At 42.2% G+C, this 16,452-nt stretch overlaps 1 protein-coding gene across 1 annotated transcript in view; it reads left to right on the top strand.

Moving 5' to 3' along the window:
• The window catches only part of PIP4K2A (phosphatidylinositol-5-phosphate 4-kinase type 2 alpha), a 124,671-nt gene that overhangs the window by 84,493 nt on the left and 23,726 nt on the right, over positions 1-16,452 (top strand). The window contains exon 4 of the mRNA XM_054390052.1: positions 3,173-3,325. Coding sequence (XP_054246027.1) covers positions 3,173-3,325 — 153 coding nt within the window. The remainder of the gene's footprint in view (positions 1-3,172; positions 3,326-16,452) is intronic.

Here is a 16,452-nt window from a genome sequence, read left to right as displayed (position 1 = left end):
GCAGAGAAAGCAATGTTAGGTACTTCAGGAAAGACTAAATAGGAATGACTGGAAAAGGAAATAATTCAAAATTAGACTCACCTTTGCAGCAACACAGATGATTAAATACTTAAAAAAACCAAACAAAAGAAAAAACCCACCAAGACCTACAGGGGCAAATCTTGGTCTTTTGAAGCTGGAAAAATATTTTTTGTTTTTTTTTTTTTTTTTAATTTGTTTGTTTGTTTTGGTGGGTTTGGTTTGTTGTTTTTTTTTTTTTTTTTTGGTGGGGGGCAGGGTGGAGGGAGGCTTGTTTTGTGTTGTTTTGTTTTTGGAAGCTGTACCTTGACCATAACCAGCGACTGGAGATTGGTTTGGGAATGGCTGGGTGAAATGCAGTGATTTCTGATGAGTAGCAGGTGTGTTGCATTCTGCTGAAAGCTCCAGAAATGCTCCTGTGAATTTCACAGAATTGTCAGGGCTGGAGGGGACCTCAAAGATCATCCAGTTCTAGCCTTCCACTAGAGCAGGTTGCCCAGAGCCACATCCAGCCTGGCCTTAACCTGCAGGGATGAGGCTTCCACCACCTCCCTGGGCAACCTGTGCCAGTGTCTCCCCACCCTCATAGGGAAGAACTTCTTCCTAATGTCTAATCTAAATCTCCCCTCCTCTAGTTTGGATCCATTTTCCCCAGTCCTATCGCTCCCTGACACCCTAAAAAGTCCCTCCCCAGCTTTCTTGTAGGCCCCCTGTCAGATATTGGAAGGCCACAATAAGGTCTTCTTAGAGCCTTCTCTTCTCCAAGCTGAACAACCCCAACTCTCTCAGCCTGTCCTCATAGGAGAGGTCCTCCATCCCTCTGATCATCCTCATGAATCAGATCTTCAGAGCACCTTTGGAAAAAAAACTTTTTTTCTTACCTAATGTAGATTTACAGTAGGCAATAAAACTCTGTGTAGAGTGCTGGGAGTTTGAGAAAGAGATGCTGGGGGAAGAGAGAAGGTCTGTAGTAAAACTAAATAACCTTTTAGTTAGCTTGCTAAGGAATACAGTGTTCTTGGGTGAAATGATGACATGTAATTTAGGAGTGCTGATTAACTCCTTGTATCAAGAACTCTTTGGGAAATGAAGTACCAGTAAGTGGTGTAGCTTTTACCCATTTATATTTAAAGCTGCATTTTTATTATTCTATCAAATTTATTCTGTGCTATGGGACAAATTCTTTGTGATTTGTAGCCTCTCAGCACTGAAGACCAGAGGAATATTTCTGGTTGCCTGCTACTCAGTGCAATGCAGGTGGTATTTCTTTATATTGTTTTCTGTAATGGCTGTAAGGTTTCCATCCAGTGATTTCGCAGGGGGAAACAATTTGAGGAGGGGGGGATGTATGTGAAAGAGAAATTTATCTAGCAGAGATGTCTCTGAGCTTGACACATTAAATGTGTCTTCAGTTGTATAAGTAATTACACAAGTAATTTAGCGTAGTCTTTAAATGACCTCATAAAAGTATTCACATTTTAAAAGTACAAAACCTTTTCTTTCTCCTGAGACTGAAAAAGCAGCAGGCACAAGATTAAAACTTCACAGATGAGAGGTGAATGGGGAATTGGCAGAACATGCACACTTGGAGCAGAGACTTGCAGCGAGTTGCTAAGTGAAGCTGTTAAGTAGAACAGGGTATGTGTGGCTGACAGATGTTTTAATTGTGCCGGAGGACCAAGGCACACCATGGCAGAGTTGGAGAAGCTGGGAAAATCTGAAGGGGACAGGGCAGTGTGACCCTTTTTTCCCCATTGAGTTCTGTGCTCAAGCAGAGTAAGCAGATGATTTTTATTAGCTTAAGACTAATGCTCCAACATTGTACAGCTAGAGACGTGCTCTGCTGGTTCCTGATACAGTATGGAAGTGCTGTGTGATAGCAGTGATAGTGAAAGGGTTGTCAAATCATCTTGGTGGGTAAGAGTTGAGCATTATTTTGTCTCTATCTGAAGCATATCCTCCCTGTTCTGGCTCCATGGCTCATGGATCTGTGCTAAGTGAGGAGTGGTTCTTTTCCCATCTGTTCGTATTCCACTTAGTCTTCCCCTAATTAAGCAGCAGAGCCAGAGGGAATTCAGTCTGGTATTTGCCATGATCTATCTCTATCTGTCTCTCCTTTCCCCCTTCCTCAACCTCACTTATATTTTCCTTTTGGAAAAGGGAGATGCTTAAGTTTTGTTCTTTATTTCCTTCCTAGTGTGTCGTAGACACCTCACCTAAGGAGGAGACATTGCTGGGGATGGTGATGTGTCTGAGTGTAGTGCTGAACAAGGAAGCAGAGGAGAAGCTCTGTGCTGCTCTCTTTAGGCAGGTTCAATCAGCTTTTCTTCCAAGGCATTTTGTACACAGAGTCCTCTAGCACAACTTATTTTACTAAACACTGTTTGTACTAACCATCACTGAAAGTTATCTGTGTGTTCTGGTGAAAGTCACTTGGGTCACAGGAGGGTTCCACCATGTCTCTTGCTGTCAAATGCAGTTTTGAGAGACTGTGCCCATCTGAGAGCAGCCTGAGCTACAGAGCAGCACAAATCAATGCAGATTGTCAGTCTGTCTGACTGATACATAACTAATCTTCCCCTCTTGAGGCTGTGGGAAGTTTGGTCTGTTTTATAAAAGGAGCTACTGTACAGTAATATTGCTTGCTTATTGCTAGATATGAAGTCATTGGGATAGCTCTGCTACTGGACCTCAGAAATCCAGCTGTGATCTTGTTTGTGGACCAGATCACACTAGCCCAAGAGCAAAACCTTCTCAGCTTTCAAGTGGTACCACTGCTACAACTGAATCCTCTGTAGTTGTTGTGGTGTAATCTAGCTTTCTTTTTGGTTTCTGAAATCTATGGCTTCATCCCCAAAACTGCTAACGTTTGTGTAACAAACTGCAATCAGTTCTCATTCCACATGGAGAATGATTTTTTGAACCACTGATGGGCAACCCCCTCCCCTAAACATTGTTTTGTCCTGAGAGTGTTTTTGAAGTGATTTGTCAAGGTACTGCAGTCTGTGATTTTGTGCTTTGCAGAATTTCGCTCGGCGCTTGATGTGTTGAAAGAGATTTAAAGCTGAATGTAAATGTTCTGGAGTTCTGATTAAAAGTTGCCTCTTTTTGTCTGACTTGCTGCTTTTTGGTTTGTTTTTCAATCCGTTGACAGAACTCATTGACAAGAAGTGCACCCTTGGCTAATGATTCCCAAGCACGCAGCGGTGCTCGCTTTCATACCTCTTACGACAAAAGATATATCATCAAAACTATAACCAGTGAAGATGTAGCAGAAATGCACAACATACTGAAGAAATATCATCAGGTAATACCCTAATTGTTATCAGGGTGTGGGATCTCTTCTTAAATATTAGAATGTCAGTCTTCAATAGTCACTTCAGGCTTTTTTTTCTTTGGCACAAGAGATTCATTATGTGTCTGCAATTCACAAGGCTGTGCTCTTCTAAATATCTAAGCTAGCTGTAAGTAAAATGATATACAAAGTTGGAGGTCATAAGCTCCTTCTCCTCACTAGGAAAATGCTCTTTCTTTCAGCTAATAGGCTCCCAAGCATGGAGCTATTTTATTCTGGGATAGCTTGGAGACATCTGTGTTTGTGTAAATGAATGGTGCAGGTGACCTTTTTTTTTTTTTCCTCATCTGATCACTGAATGTTCTGTGTTTCACTAACAACACACTCCAAACAAAGTTGTATCATAGGAGAAATGAAAAATTGAATGTAATGAGAATGTAAAATTCCTGATACTTAAAAAAAAAAAAAAAATAAAGCAAACTGGTTTTCCTGATGTAGATTTTCCTGAGCAGTAGCATCAAAAGTGAGCAGTGGAAATCCCTCAAATCAGCCTTGGTAGCTGTCATACTGTGCCAGTGTATCATTTGTGGGGATGGCATGGAGAGGTGGGGGGAGCAGAACATGGAAATAACCAAAAGCCTTAATACCTAATTTTCTTAGTCCCAAGATCTGTTAGGATAACTTGAAAAGCTGCAGAAATCAGGAAAAAACCCTTCTAAAAATCATCTCAAAATACCATACCTAATAGAAGGGGATTTTTATCCTTCTTATCATCCTACTTGAGTGGGGATTTTTAGGGAAATACTTCAGGACATTTAGGTTTGGAGCGTTTTTGTTTTAGCAGGGGGTGCTTTTGTTTGGGTTTGGGGGGGAGTTGTTTTGTTTTTAATCTTGCAATGGTTTTGTTTGTTGTTACTTTTTGTAAAACCAGTTTTAAAGCCACCTTCTGAGGTGTGGAAGGGAGGCTAAAGCTTGCATTCAGGGTGCTTGAGATTGAAGGTGTTGCCAGCCACCCTTGTGGTGCTGTTTGGCTGTCTCCCTCTCTGCTCTTCCTGTGTTGAAAGGAGATCTCTGAATGCCCTCCAGGCCCAGAGTAGTTACTTCAGTGAGTTAGATATGAACTATTTTCTCCCTCTGCATGTTGTTCTTCTATTTAAATAACAACTAGGACCACCATGTGTTTGTTTTAACGTGGATAAATATTGTCACTAGCAGATGTCCTAAGACCATCTTTTTAATTGCAGTTTTACCAAAGAGAAATTGCAAGCTGTTACATAATTGTCATTTGGGAGGTTATTTTTTTTTTTATGAGAGTTTTCAGACTTAGGATTTCAGCTTTGATCTGAAAGGGTTTGATCTGTGAAGCAGTGCAGCAGAAGGAAAGTTTTAGTCTGTTGTTTCATATGTGGCATTAGAAGCTGCTCTTAATGATTCAGATTTTGAGGCTTAATCCAAATGAAAAGTCCTCTTGCTTTTCAGAACTGTCAGCTGCTTTCAGGAGTGTCAACGAAAACAGGGCTAACATGGATGAGCTTAATAATTTGGAATCTTCTTTTATTAATGCTTTCAAACATCAGAGTTCATAATAGGCTAGATTACAAGGAATAATGATCTGAACATTTTCTGTACCAGGCTTCTAATTTCACTTTACACTGGAAAAACATCCATATAAGAAAGCTCTCCTTGATGCCTTCAAAAGATTTATAGAGATAGAACTTTTTTTTTTTTTTTGTCTCAGAACTTGAGAGCACTTTACAAAGCATTGAAAATTCAGAGGAGCTCAAGTAGAAAGTTTAATAACTGGGCTTTCTAATGAAATTAATTTTGGAGGCTTCAGCAGCGTACTAAACAAAATCATTTGAATTAATGGAGGAAAATGGAAATTAAATCCAACTGACTCTGGTGACAGTTGATACTGTGTCCTGTATGCTGCTGCTGGAAATTGAATGCTTGGAATCATTAGGTACAGCAGCTTGTGCTCCCATTTCTCCAGATGTTTTTCAGACAAGTGAAGCTTACCTTGGCCTGCTTGACAAGGTCTAGAGAAACCATTGTCATGGTGTAGAGGCTTCGGTCATTCCCCATACCAAGCCATCCCACACAGGTTTGCCTTGGACAACCTTTCCACTAGCAAACAGTGCAATGCCTGATAACATCCACTGGCAGTTGAGCTCATTAATAGTGGTCCCTGCTGTGGTTTCTCCCTGGGCCAGATAGCTGTCTCCCAAACAATTCTGGGTGAGGTTCAAGGTATTTACTCAGGCCAGTTGCTATTCCTACTTAGGAGTTCAAATATGAGCATCCTCTTTTAGAGGAAAATTTTGTAACTGGGTTGTGAATAGCTATGTTCCAAAGAGGGCTGATGCCAGAAGACAGCTCAAACCCCATCTAATTCACTGCTGTGGATGTTAGAATCATATCATAGAATGGTTTGGGTTAGAAGAAACATTAAAGATCACCTAGTTCCAACCCCACTGCCATGGGCAGGGACACCTTCCACCAGCCCAGGCTGCTCAAGGCTCCCTCCAACCTGGCCTTGAACACCTCCAGGGAGGGAGCATCCACAACCTTCCTGGGCAACCTGTTCAGTGTCTCACCACCCTCACTGGAAAGAGTTTCTTCCTAATCACCAGTCTGAATCTCCCCTCCTCCAGGTTGAATCCATTGCCCCTCGTCCTGTCACTACAAGCCCTTGTAAAAAGTCCTTTCCCAGCAGGGCAGTTTTCCCATGAAAGCCTCCAAAATCTAACTCCAAATACCAGTGATGTTTTTGTGAAGCCAGCACAATGTTAGAAAGAGACTTGTTGATTCTTAGTGGAAAATAGAAATAAAGATTATTTTATCAGCAACTGGAGATTGTGGAGAAGGATGGAGAGTCCATAGAGCCATCCAATTCCTTGTGTCCTTCCTCTTTCCATCAGTCTGAAGGTGCTTCTGTTTTTTTGAAGGTGTGAGGAGCTGAGGTTGTAGTTACACTGTGGATACTTAAGAAGGAGCAGGAATTGTGCATAGCCTGTTGTGGGTTGAAATTACCCCTCAACTAATTTGGAGAAAATTACCCCCAAAATAAAATTGCCCGACTAGCTCAGTGGAAGCAAGAGAAGCTCTATTTACAAGCAAAATTACAATCCAGAAAGACAAAGTGTACTGACTATGTACAAAATATACAATATTTACATATATTCATGATTTATAAACAACACAAGAACCTCCCTGGACAAAACCAGGTGGGACTACCAATAGCTTCCACCTCTTTTCCCCAACCAAGGGAAAGAGAAGAAAAGCAGAGAGTAGCTTGTTAGTACTTAGCCACAACAAAGAAATGCAGCCAAGGTCAGCAAGCCAGCAGAAGCACCAGCTAGTATCAGCTAGAGGGAAGAAGCCAAAAAGAACAGTTACTTTGTGCAACTAACTTTTTGTTAGTTGTCAGACTAATGGGATTGTTTAGACCTTATCATTATTTTTCTTTTGCATCCAGTGGTAATTTTCTTTACATTCTAGCACTTTCTACTCAATCTGTGGAAAATTTCTTAGGCATCAGCCTAAAACTGCACTTGGAAATCTAAAAAAGCCAAGTCTAGATTTAGCCTGGGTATTAATTGACCCCAGTGGTGATGGACATGATTGTACACCTTAGAGAATTGGCTTACTCTCAGGAAGCAGCAGCAACTTAGGAGGGAAAATAAAGAGTGAACTAAGCTTACCTTTTTGGGTAGAGTCCTATTGCAGTATCACTTGGCATTTTGCAGAAGTCACCAAGGTAGGTGCACCACAATTTTACAGTATTAGTACCACTCTTGAAAATCATCAAGAATCAAAGATCCTTCAAACAGACCAACTGCGAAGCCTAAGGCTACGTAATAGAAATGTGTAAATAACTAGAAGTGAGCCAAGCTTGGAGGAGTGTCAGGAGGAGTTGCTATAGAAACCAGCATCCAAATATATATTGGTAATTGTAAATTCCAACTGTTGAATTGTAAATAATAGCTGTGACAATTGTAAATTATGGTTACTCTCCAAAATTCTGAGTTGCATGCATTTGTTTACCCTGTCTCGTGTGATGCCTTTTTGGTGCTGGGGTTTTTGTTTAAGTGGCAGTCAGGCCCACAACCTCAGACAGATGGTGAACACTTCAGTCTAAACACTGACACTTTCTGTCAGCTCATCAGATGAGTCTGACACTTTCAGTGCTGAGTAGGAACACTAGAGATCATTATTTTCTCTGGCAAAGTTGTATTAGAAAGTTCAACAAAACCTTAAGCCCACCAGTTCTAACCCGCTGGGGGAATGAGGTCTTTCTCCATGCTCAAAGCTGCAAAGCCTCTTGTTCTTTATGACTAGACTATGGAGTCTGCCATGGACAGAGCAGCCTTATGTCTGCATTTAAAGACAAAATAGAATCATAGGAATGTTTTGGTTGGAAAAGACCTCTTAGATCATTGAGTTCAAACAGCAACCCAACACCACCATGGCCGCTAAACATGTCCCGAAGTGCCGTGTCCACACATTTCTTGAACCCCTCCAGGGATAGTGACTCCTCCACCTCCCTGGGCAGCCTGTTCCAATGCCTGACCATGCTTACAGGAAAGAAATTTTTCCAAATATCCAACCTAAACCTCTCCTGGAGCAACTTGAGGCCATTTCCTCTTGTTCTATCAAATGATACTGGGGAGAAGAGACCAACACACACCTGGCTCCCAACCTCCTTTCAGGGAGTTGTAGAGAGCAATGAGGTCTCTCCTTAGCTTCCTCTTCTGCAGACTAAACAAGCCCAATTCCCTCAGCTGCTTCTCTTTAGACTTGTTCTCCTGACTCTTCTTTGTGCCTACAGCATCAACCAGCAAGGTTTCTAAGTATTATGGGAAATACAAATGTATAGGACACCTTAGGTTCTTATGCTATGAATTTCTATCGCAGCCAGTTTCTAACTACCATGATATTTTCTGATGCATAGTGTGAAATACTGCTTTGAGTAATGTTTTAATAATAATTTACGATTAGTTTGGGCTGCTTGTATTATTGGGATGCTATCAGTTATTAGAAGAAGTCTTCTAACTACTCTTGAGTCTACAGAACTAGTCTAGCTGTTGGACAAATAAAACTAGGGACAAGTAGATTCATAGAATGGTTTGTGCTGTAAGGGACCTTAAACATCATCTGGTTCCAAACCCCTGCCCACCATGGGCAGGGACACCTTCCACCAGCCCAGGTTGTTCAAGGCCCCATCCAACCTGGCTTTGAACACCTCCAGAGGGGACATCCACAACCTCCCTGGGCAACTTGTTCCAGTGTCTCACCACCCTCACTGGAAAGAATGTCTCCCTAATATCCTGTCTAAATCTCCTCTCTTCCAAATTCAATCCATTCCCTCTCATCCTGTCACTACAAGCCCTTGTAAAATGTCCCTCCCCAGCTTTCCTGCAGGTCCCCTTCAGGTACTGGATATTCAGCTGAACATTATTTTCTGATCAAATGCACTGGAACACTCAGATGGGTCAGACTGTAAAATATGAGGAAAGCTGTGTTGCATTCAGAGAAGTAGTTTGACCGTTTAAAATCACATCAGTTAGTCAAATATGTTCTCCTTAAATAGTTAAATAATATTTAAGAGCATAATCAAGTATTTCTTTGAAACACCTTGAAAAGATTTAAATACCTCCAGAGCAGCTTTGTTTTAAACCTGTGCTGCTTAACACCAAGAGCATGGGCCAGAAAGATGGAATGAAACCTACTGTTTGCTTTGGCACTGTTCAAGGAGAGCTCAACAACGTCACCTGGGCCGTGCAAGGATTTCACCCTGTGCTTAAGGAACATCCTAACAGAAGACTTCACCTCAGCATATATTCCAGCTGTGCCTATGTGTTTCTTTTGGATGTCCTGTCCTGTGCAAAAAGTGGATTAATTTACATAAAATGCAGAATATTCTGTTGTAGATGTTGGTATCAGTGTAAATATTTTCTAAACTGCAAATATGATTTTCAAGAAGAGAAGGCTCTGGGCAGACCTTATAGTGGCCTTCCAGTACCTAAAGAAAGCTGGGGAGGGACTTTTTACAAGGGCTTGTAGTGATAGGATGAGGGGGAATGGCTTGAAGCTGGAAGAGGGGAGATTTAGGAGTTTAGGAAGAAATTCTTTAGAGTGAGGGTGGTGAGACACTGGAACAGGTTGCCCAGGGAGGCTGTGAATGCCCCCTCCCTGGAGCTGTTCAAGGCCAGGTTGGATGCAGCCTTGAGCAATCTGGGCTAGTGGAAGGTGTCCCTGCCTATGGTGGGGAGGTTGGAACTAGCTGATCTTTAAGGTCCCTTCCAACTCAAATCATTCTGTGATTCTACAAGTCTATAAAATTTGTGAGAGTTGCTTAAAATTCCATAGGCAGGTATCTGAATCAGGACACCCTGCCCTTCCCAGTGAGATAAACTTGCTTTAAATCTTAATTTGGTCTAAATTGGTGTCAAAGTGGAGTCCTGTGCTGTTTGGGAAGAGATGACATGCAGGATAGAGATTTTTGAACATACATGAAAGCAGCTTGGCTGTCTCAGAGATACCAACACCTCTTGAGCATGTATGTTTTAGTTTCTTTGTCATTAGAATGGATTTCAAAAGAGTTTTATTATTCCTCAGTGCTGACAGTAATGAAAAGGTGAATTCAGTAAAGAAATGTAAGTGAGAAACCATCTCAAAGCAGGTGAACAATAGGGAACTGTTAGCATAGAAGCCTTCCACTATTAAACTACTCATGAGTGCAGGTACCCTTTAGGTTTTCTAAAGGTGGCTGTCCCTGTTGACTGCACATTCTCTTCCCTGCACTGGTAATTGTATGCAGAACTGACACCTATTACACTGCCTGTTTGTCTCCCTGGTAACCAGCACAAATGGAGAATGGTGGAAAAGGAAAGGGACTGCCCACTTACTGGAGGCAGCAAACAGCAGAGTGATGGGGAAGTAAATGGAAGAAAGGTAAACAGAGAATGAGGTAAAAAGGGGAGATGGCAGCATAAAGGAGAAAACAAAAACAGGGGAAAAAAATCCTAACTCTCAGAGAGGAAGAAAACATAAATGAAAGGGGAAAAATGTAGTCAATAAGGTGAAAAAGGACAAAACTGTATCAAGAGCAGGGTACAGGGCTGCACAGGAGTCAAGGAATAGCACAAGGATAGGTAGGCAGGGAGCAGAATCGTCACTGAAAGATGTGAAATTGTGTAAGTAGTTATCTAACTGTACAAAGTGGCAGAACAGACTTGGCTGCACTGACTCTGGTGGGGCCTGGGTTTCACCAGCACAGAATCACAGAAAACATCTGGTTGGAAGAGACCTCAAAAATCATCCAGTCCAACCTTTGACCCAGTTTAGGGTCAATCCTAAACCACATCCCTGAGTGCCAGACCCACAGGCTGCTTAAACACCTGCAGGGATGGTGACTCCACCGCTGCCCTGGGCAGCCTGTTCCAATGTTTGAGAACTCTTTCCATGAAGAAATATTTCCTAACATCCAGCCTGAACCTCCCCTGGCACAGTGTGAAACCATTTCCTCTGGTCCTGTCACTTGACACCAAGGAGAAGACTTGACACCTCCTCACTCCAGCCTCCCTTCAGGGAGTTGTAGAGAGCAATGAGGTCTCCCTTCAGCCTCCTCTTGTCCAGACTGAATATCCCCAGCCTTCAGCTGCTCCTTGTAGCCCAAGTGCTCCAGGCCCTTCTCCAGCCTTGCTGCCCTTCTCTGGACATGCTCTAAAATCGCAGTGTCCTCCTTGTAGTGAGAGTCCCAGAACTGAACACAGTACTCAATGTTTTCTATGTGTTTATTTTGTATCGATAAGCTTTTGATCCTGTGCACAGCACTCAGAAGAAATCAGCACACCCCATGACTCATTTGATTGTTAGCAGTACCAAGCACAATAAATAATGTTCTTGGTAGCAGATCTGCAACCTGGACACTGCTGTGTGGTGGTAACATTCAGATGTCGTTGCACTTTGAAGGTAAAATTAACACTGGCCTAAGTCTGAAACAACAGAAAATACAAAGGTATGAATCACAGGGCTGGTATCTGAAAACTTGTATTTATTGGACACCCCTTTAAATTATATCCACTTTCTTACACCACTTACCAGGAGAAAACAGTTTTAGATGACTTGGAAAATCTGTAACTTTTTGTTGTGGGCTGTAGTTCAGCTAATTCTTCTTTTCAGTGTGTCAACACCAGTTAAACACTGGCCCAGGCTCCACAGGGAGACGGTTGAATCCCCATCCCTGGCAATGTTTCAAGTGCAGAGATGTGGTGCTGAGGGACATGGTGTAGCACCAGCCTTGGTAGGGGAATAGAATGGTTGGACTTGATGACCTTCAAGTCTTTTCCAAACAAAAGATTCTATGATTACATAAATACCCAGTGGATAGTTTTCCATCAAATTATTAAGGTTCAAGCAAATAGCAATAACTGGAATATTCTGAAACATGATATAACTCTGGAAATCATCTCAGCTTTCTTTGGTGGGGGGCATGATTGCACATGTCAATGCACATGCACACAGTGTGTTTGTGGAGGATGTTTCTGATGGCTTGCCAGAGGATTTGAAAGAGAGATGAGTCCAAAAATGAGAATATCAATGTCTTGTCCTTCACAATGTCCAAAATGATTTTAAATAATTATATTGTTTGCCATTCACTTACTTTAATGAAAGTATCCTAATGAATGTGTAAAGTTGTCACAGAAGTATGTGGTCATTCAAGTGTGGTTACCTTCATCACAACATGGATAAGTGTGGGAAGGGGGAACAGAGAATGAGCATGTTGTGTATTTCTGCATTAATGTTTGCTAAATAGTGCTGCCTGTGTGTGTCAGTGTGAGCTGAAATTCCCCCCCCCACCGACAATAACCAGGCTAGCCCAGTCTGGAAGCAAATGAAGGCTGTATTTACAAGCAGAGTCTAAAATCTACAATGAAATGCAATGAATATGTACAAATATTCCTCCCAAAGGGGCCTCTCTCTCTCCCAGGAGCTTCCCCCCAGACCCCCCTGGACAGAGAAGCAGAGTTAGTTAAGCAGAAAGTTGTTAACTTAGCTGCCAAGGTCAGTGTGTTATCTTCAGCCAGAAGAGAAGAAGAAACAGCAGCCAGACAGCCCAGCAACTGCCCCCACTGCCGAACGCAGAATGTGCAGAGTGCCCACTTTGTTTTGGGTAATAGTTCTTAAACATTTCTATCTATCCAATGGAAGTGTTTAGAACAATCAGTATTTTGCTTTCTTACACCCAATAGTGACTTATTTACATTCTTTCACTTTCTCTGTTCTGAACTTTGCAAGGAAAAATTAAAAAGACAGTTTCAAACCATCACGCTGTGAGAAATAGGAATGCTGAGTTTCCATGTGGAACCAAGACAGGCATCGTTGAGGATTTAGTCTTCACTTATGTCGTGTCATTCCACAGGTTACCTCCATGGGGAGGAGGAGAAATAGCAAACCTGGCAGTTTTACCCTGTGTTTTTCCAAAAGGGGGCCAAAATGGCATAAACTATATACACTGTGTTATACAGAATCACAGAATTAACCAGGTTGGAAAAGACCTCTGAGATCATCATGTCCAACCTATCACCCAACACCATCTAATCAACTAAACCATGGCACCAAGTGCCTCATCCAGGTTTTTTTTTTAAACACTTCCAGGGACGGTGACTCCACCACCTCCCTAGGCAGCTAATTCCCATGGCCGGTCTCTCTTTCTGGGAAGAATTTCTTCCTAACATCCAGCTTAAACCTCCCCTGGTACAGCTTGAGACTGTCCTCTGGTTGCCTGGAAGAGACCAACCCCCACCTGGCTACAACCTCCCTTCAGGTAGTTGTAGACAGCAATGAGGTCTGCCCTGAGCCTCCTCTTCCCCAGGCTAAACACCCCCAGCTCCCTCAGCCTCTCCTCACAGGGCTGTGCTCCAGACCCCTCACCAGCTTTGTTGCCCTTCTCTGGACATGTTCAAGCAGCTCAACATCTTTCTTGAACTGAGAGGCCCAGACCTGGACACAGTGCTCAAGGTGTGGTCTAACCAGTGCTGAGTACAGGGCAGAATGACTTCCCTTTTAGTCATCTTGATACCTTACTGGCATTGCCACAACGAAGCAAGAAGCTAAGAATCTTATTTTTGGTATAAAATGAAATAGGGAAAAGTTCTGTTCTCATTAAGGAATCTTGAAGCTGTATTTACTTAAATGAGAATATAGGGTCATAAAGAATTTCTTACTACTTTTCAGCTTTAAGCATGGAGTTCAAGAGAGCTCGGAAAAGGATGTCTTTGAAGCCCATGCTGCAGAGCTGATAAAATAGGTCAAGATGCTGGTGATAGTTTATTTTGTTAATGGTAATATTGCCCTCATGCTGTGCAGCAAAATGAAAATTGTCTGAATCGACAAAACCTGAGGGGGTGTTTATTACAAACACTCTTTAAGTAAGGTGGATTTTGTTACTGCATGCAAGGACTTGTAAATGTGTTGGCTAAGTATGACAGTTTTATTTAGCAAGGCTGCTTGGCAGAATTGTAATTTTTTTTTTAGGAGCATAAAGGAGAGAAGGTTTTTGTCTTTCACTAAAGTTTAGCAGACCTGTTAAGAGTGTACTGGCTTATTTTCTAGGCTCACTTTTATTCCAGCTGTGAGTGGGAAACTTCAGGAAATCATTCCTAAAAAGCACCTTGAGGTGACTAAATTGCTACTTCATTTATATCAAGATGGACAAATTGAAAAGTCTGCCAGCCACAGTCACCAGTGCAAGTCCTGCTGGACTCCCACCCAAACAGATGACACGTTTTGCCTCCTCTGGGATGCAGATATTGGGGGATTGATAGTTTCAAAGGTAGGAAGTTCTAGACCAACCTTAAAGATGCTGAAAGCAAGTGGCATTCCTCCCCCTTTTCCCTTGTCTCCCTATCAGGATAAGAATTGCTGTCATGGGAAACAGTGTAGACATTTTAGGGGCTTTTCTTTAAATTGCAGTGGCACAAATGTCTGCAGTCAGCAGTGAGTAGGAAACAGCTGTTGTGGTACGTGCTCTGTTTTGAGAAGGTTTCTCAGCTTTGGTGATAGTAACCTCTACCACAGCTACAGGGCAGACAGAAAGGAGTCCTGCAACACAGACTGTGCCAGCAAGGTTCAGCAGAGCTCACTGGTCAGAGTTGTGAGTCAAAATTATGCCAACAAATTCCATCTTGCTGGTTCTCTTTGTTTCTTGCTGGACAGGATTGTTTTTGTGACTCTAAATACTTACTTCAGGGGTTGTCAACCCCTGGAACAGGCTCCCCATGGAGGTGGTTGAATCCTTATCCCTGGAGAAGTCAAAAAGAGGCAGAGATGTGGTGCTGAGGGACATGGTGTAGCACCAGCCTTGGTAGGGGAATAGAATGGTTGGAATTCATAGAATAATAGAATCATAGAATCAAGAAGGCTGGAAGAGACCTCAAAGATCATCAAGTCCAACCTGTCACCCTAAACCTCATGACTATAATTGATGATCTTCAAGTCTTTTCCAGTGGATAGTTTTCCATCAAATTATTAAGGTTCAAGCAAATAGCAATAACTGGAATATTCTGAAACATGATATAACTCTGGAGATCTTCTCAAGGTTTCTATGTCTGCAAGGACATAGCCAAGTCCCTTTTTATGAAGTGAAGGTACTAGCAGAGCTTTTCCTGTCCTGTGTTGCATTCTAGTAACATTGCCCTTTTAGAAAGGCAGTTTGCAAAACACTGAAGTGAAGCAACACTGCTCACAAACAGCTACCCCTACCTTAGCAACAAGACTTAAGTGACTCTCATTAATTGCCTTCTTTGCCTTGTTATCCAATACAGAAGAGTTTGGGAGGGGGCTGTGTACTGCTAATGTTTTATTTATTCTAAGTTATTACAGTGGTTGTGTCACACATCCTCTGTGTGGTTGGGTTGCTGGTTGCTGGTTTGCAGATGGGCACACTCAGCACCAGAGAGGTTGAACCCAGAGTTAGCAATAGGTAGGGTTGAAGAGAGGGTTTAAGTGTCAAGACTGTGACCCTAGGAGCTGAGAGGAAGGGCAGGGGGTTGTTAGTCTGCTACTTGAGATGCCTATCTGCCGTTTCTTCATGTGGCACAAACTCTCTGTGGGATCAAGTTTCTGCCTCTCAGATCCCCATATGGAAAACTGAATATTAGTACTTCTTTTCTGGAAAACTGGGATATTAGTATACTTTCCTTTCATTCAAATTCTCTACTTAACAACTGTAAGGTGAAGAAGAGTTGGATCCATTAAGGAGTGGTGTCCTGGAATTCTGTGCTACCAAACTCTTTTGGAAAGCTAGATTCATTTTAATCATCCCTGCAGAACCTAATCATCTTAGAGAAGAAATTTCTTAGTATGTTTTTATAAGAACACCCCTTCCCACCTTCTATAAAGCATTAGAGAAGCATTTATTTTTAGGATGTGTGCCAAGACTTGGTAGAGTTAGATAATGGTTGGACTCAATGATCTTAAAGTTCTTTTTCAGCTGAAACCATTCTGTTATTGTAAGTACTTGATGTTTATAACAAAATAATCAATGTAGTTTGACTAATAGGGATTAGTATTTTAAGCAAGTCTTCTGTAACCTCAGCATTAATGGTTCCAATTTCACTGTATGATCAGATCTCCAAGGGAAGCTATTGGTGGTGACAGTGAGCTATCTATCCTGTCACAGAACTGTTTTGTGAGGTTGATAACAGCCCTCTGATTGGAAGTTCTCCAGTTCAAGAAGTCCAGCTTAAAGCTTCTTCATGTTTCAAGCACAGAATTCCTCTCAGGTGCAAGGTGGTTGATCTCTGTGTGCTGCTCTGGGCTGACATTGCTGTTGTGGCCTTGTGCTGTCAAAGTCCTTGGTATTTTGGGGCATACAATCGTATTCCCTTCCAAAGTCTGGATTTGTATTTGCTGATCCTCTGCAGTGGTTCAAGATGTTTTGTCCTTTCATAGGCAGGTTGAGCTTACAAATGCTTTGCTGCAAGGTGGAACAACTACATCACAACTACATCACGTTGTCTGCTTTGGTGCTTGTAACCTCTTCCACAGCTACAGGGCAGACAGAAAGGAGTCCTGCAACACAAACTGTGCAAGCAAGGTTCAGCAGAGCTCACTGGTCAGAGTTGTGAGTC

Source organism: Indicator indicator, chromosome 20, assembly GCF_027791375.1.
Source record: "Indicator indicator isolate 239-I01 chromosome 20, UM_Iind_1.1, whole genome shotgun sequence".
Lineage (NCBI taxonomy): Eukaryota > Metazoa > Chordata > Aves > Piciformes > Indicatoridae > Indicator > Indicator indicator.
This window is presented reverse-complemented; position numbering and strand designations above follow the sequence as displayed.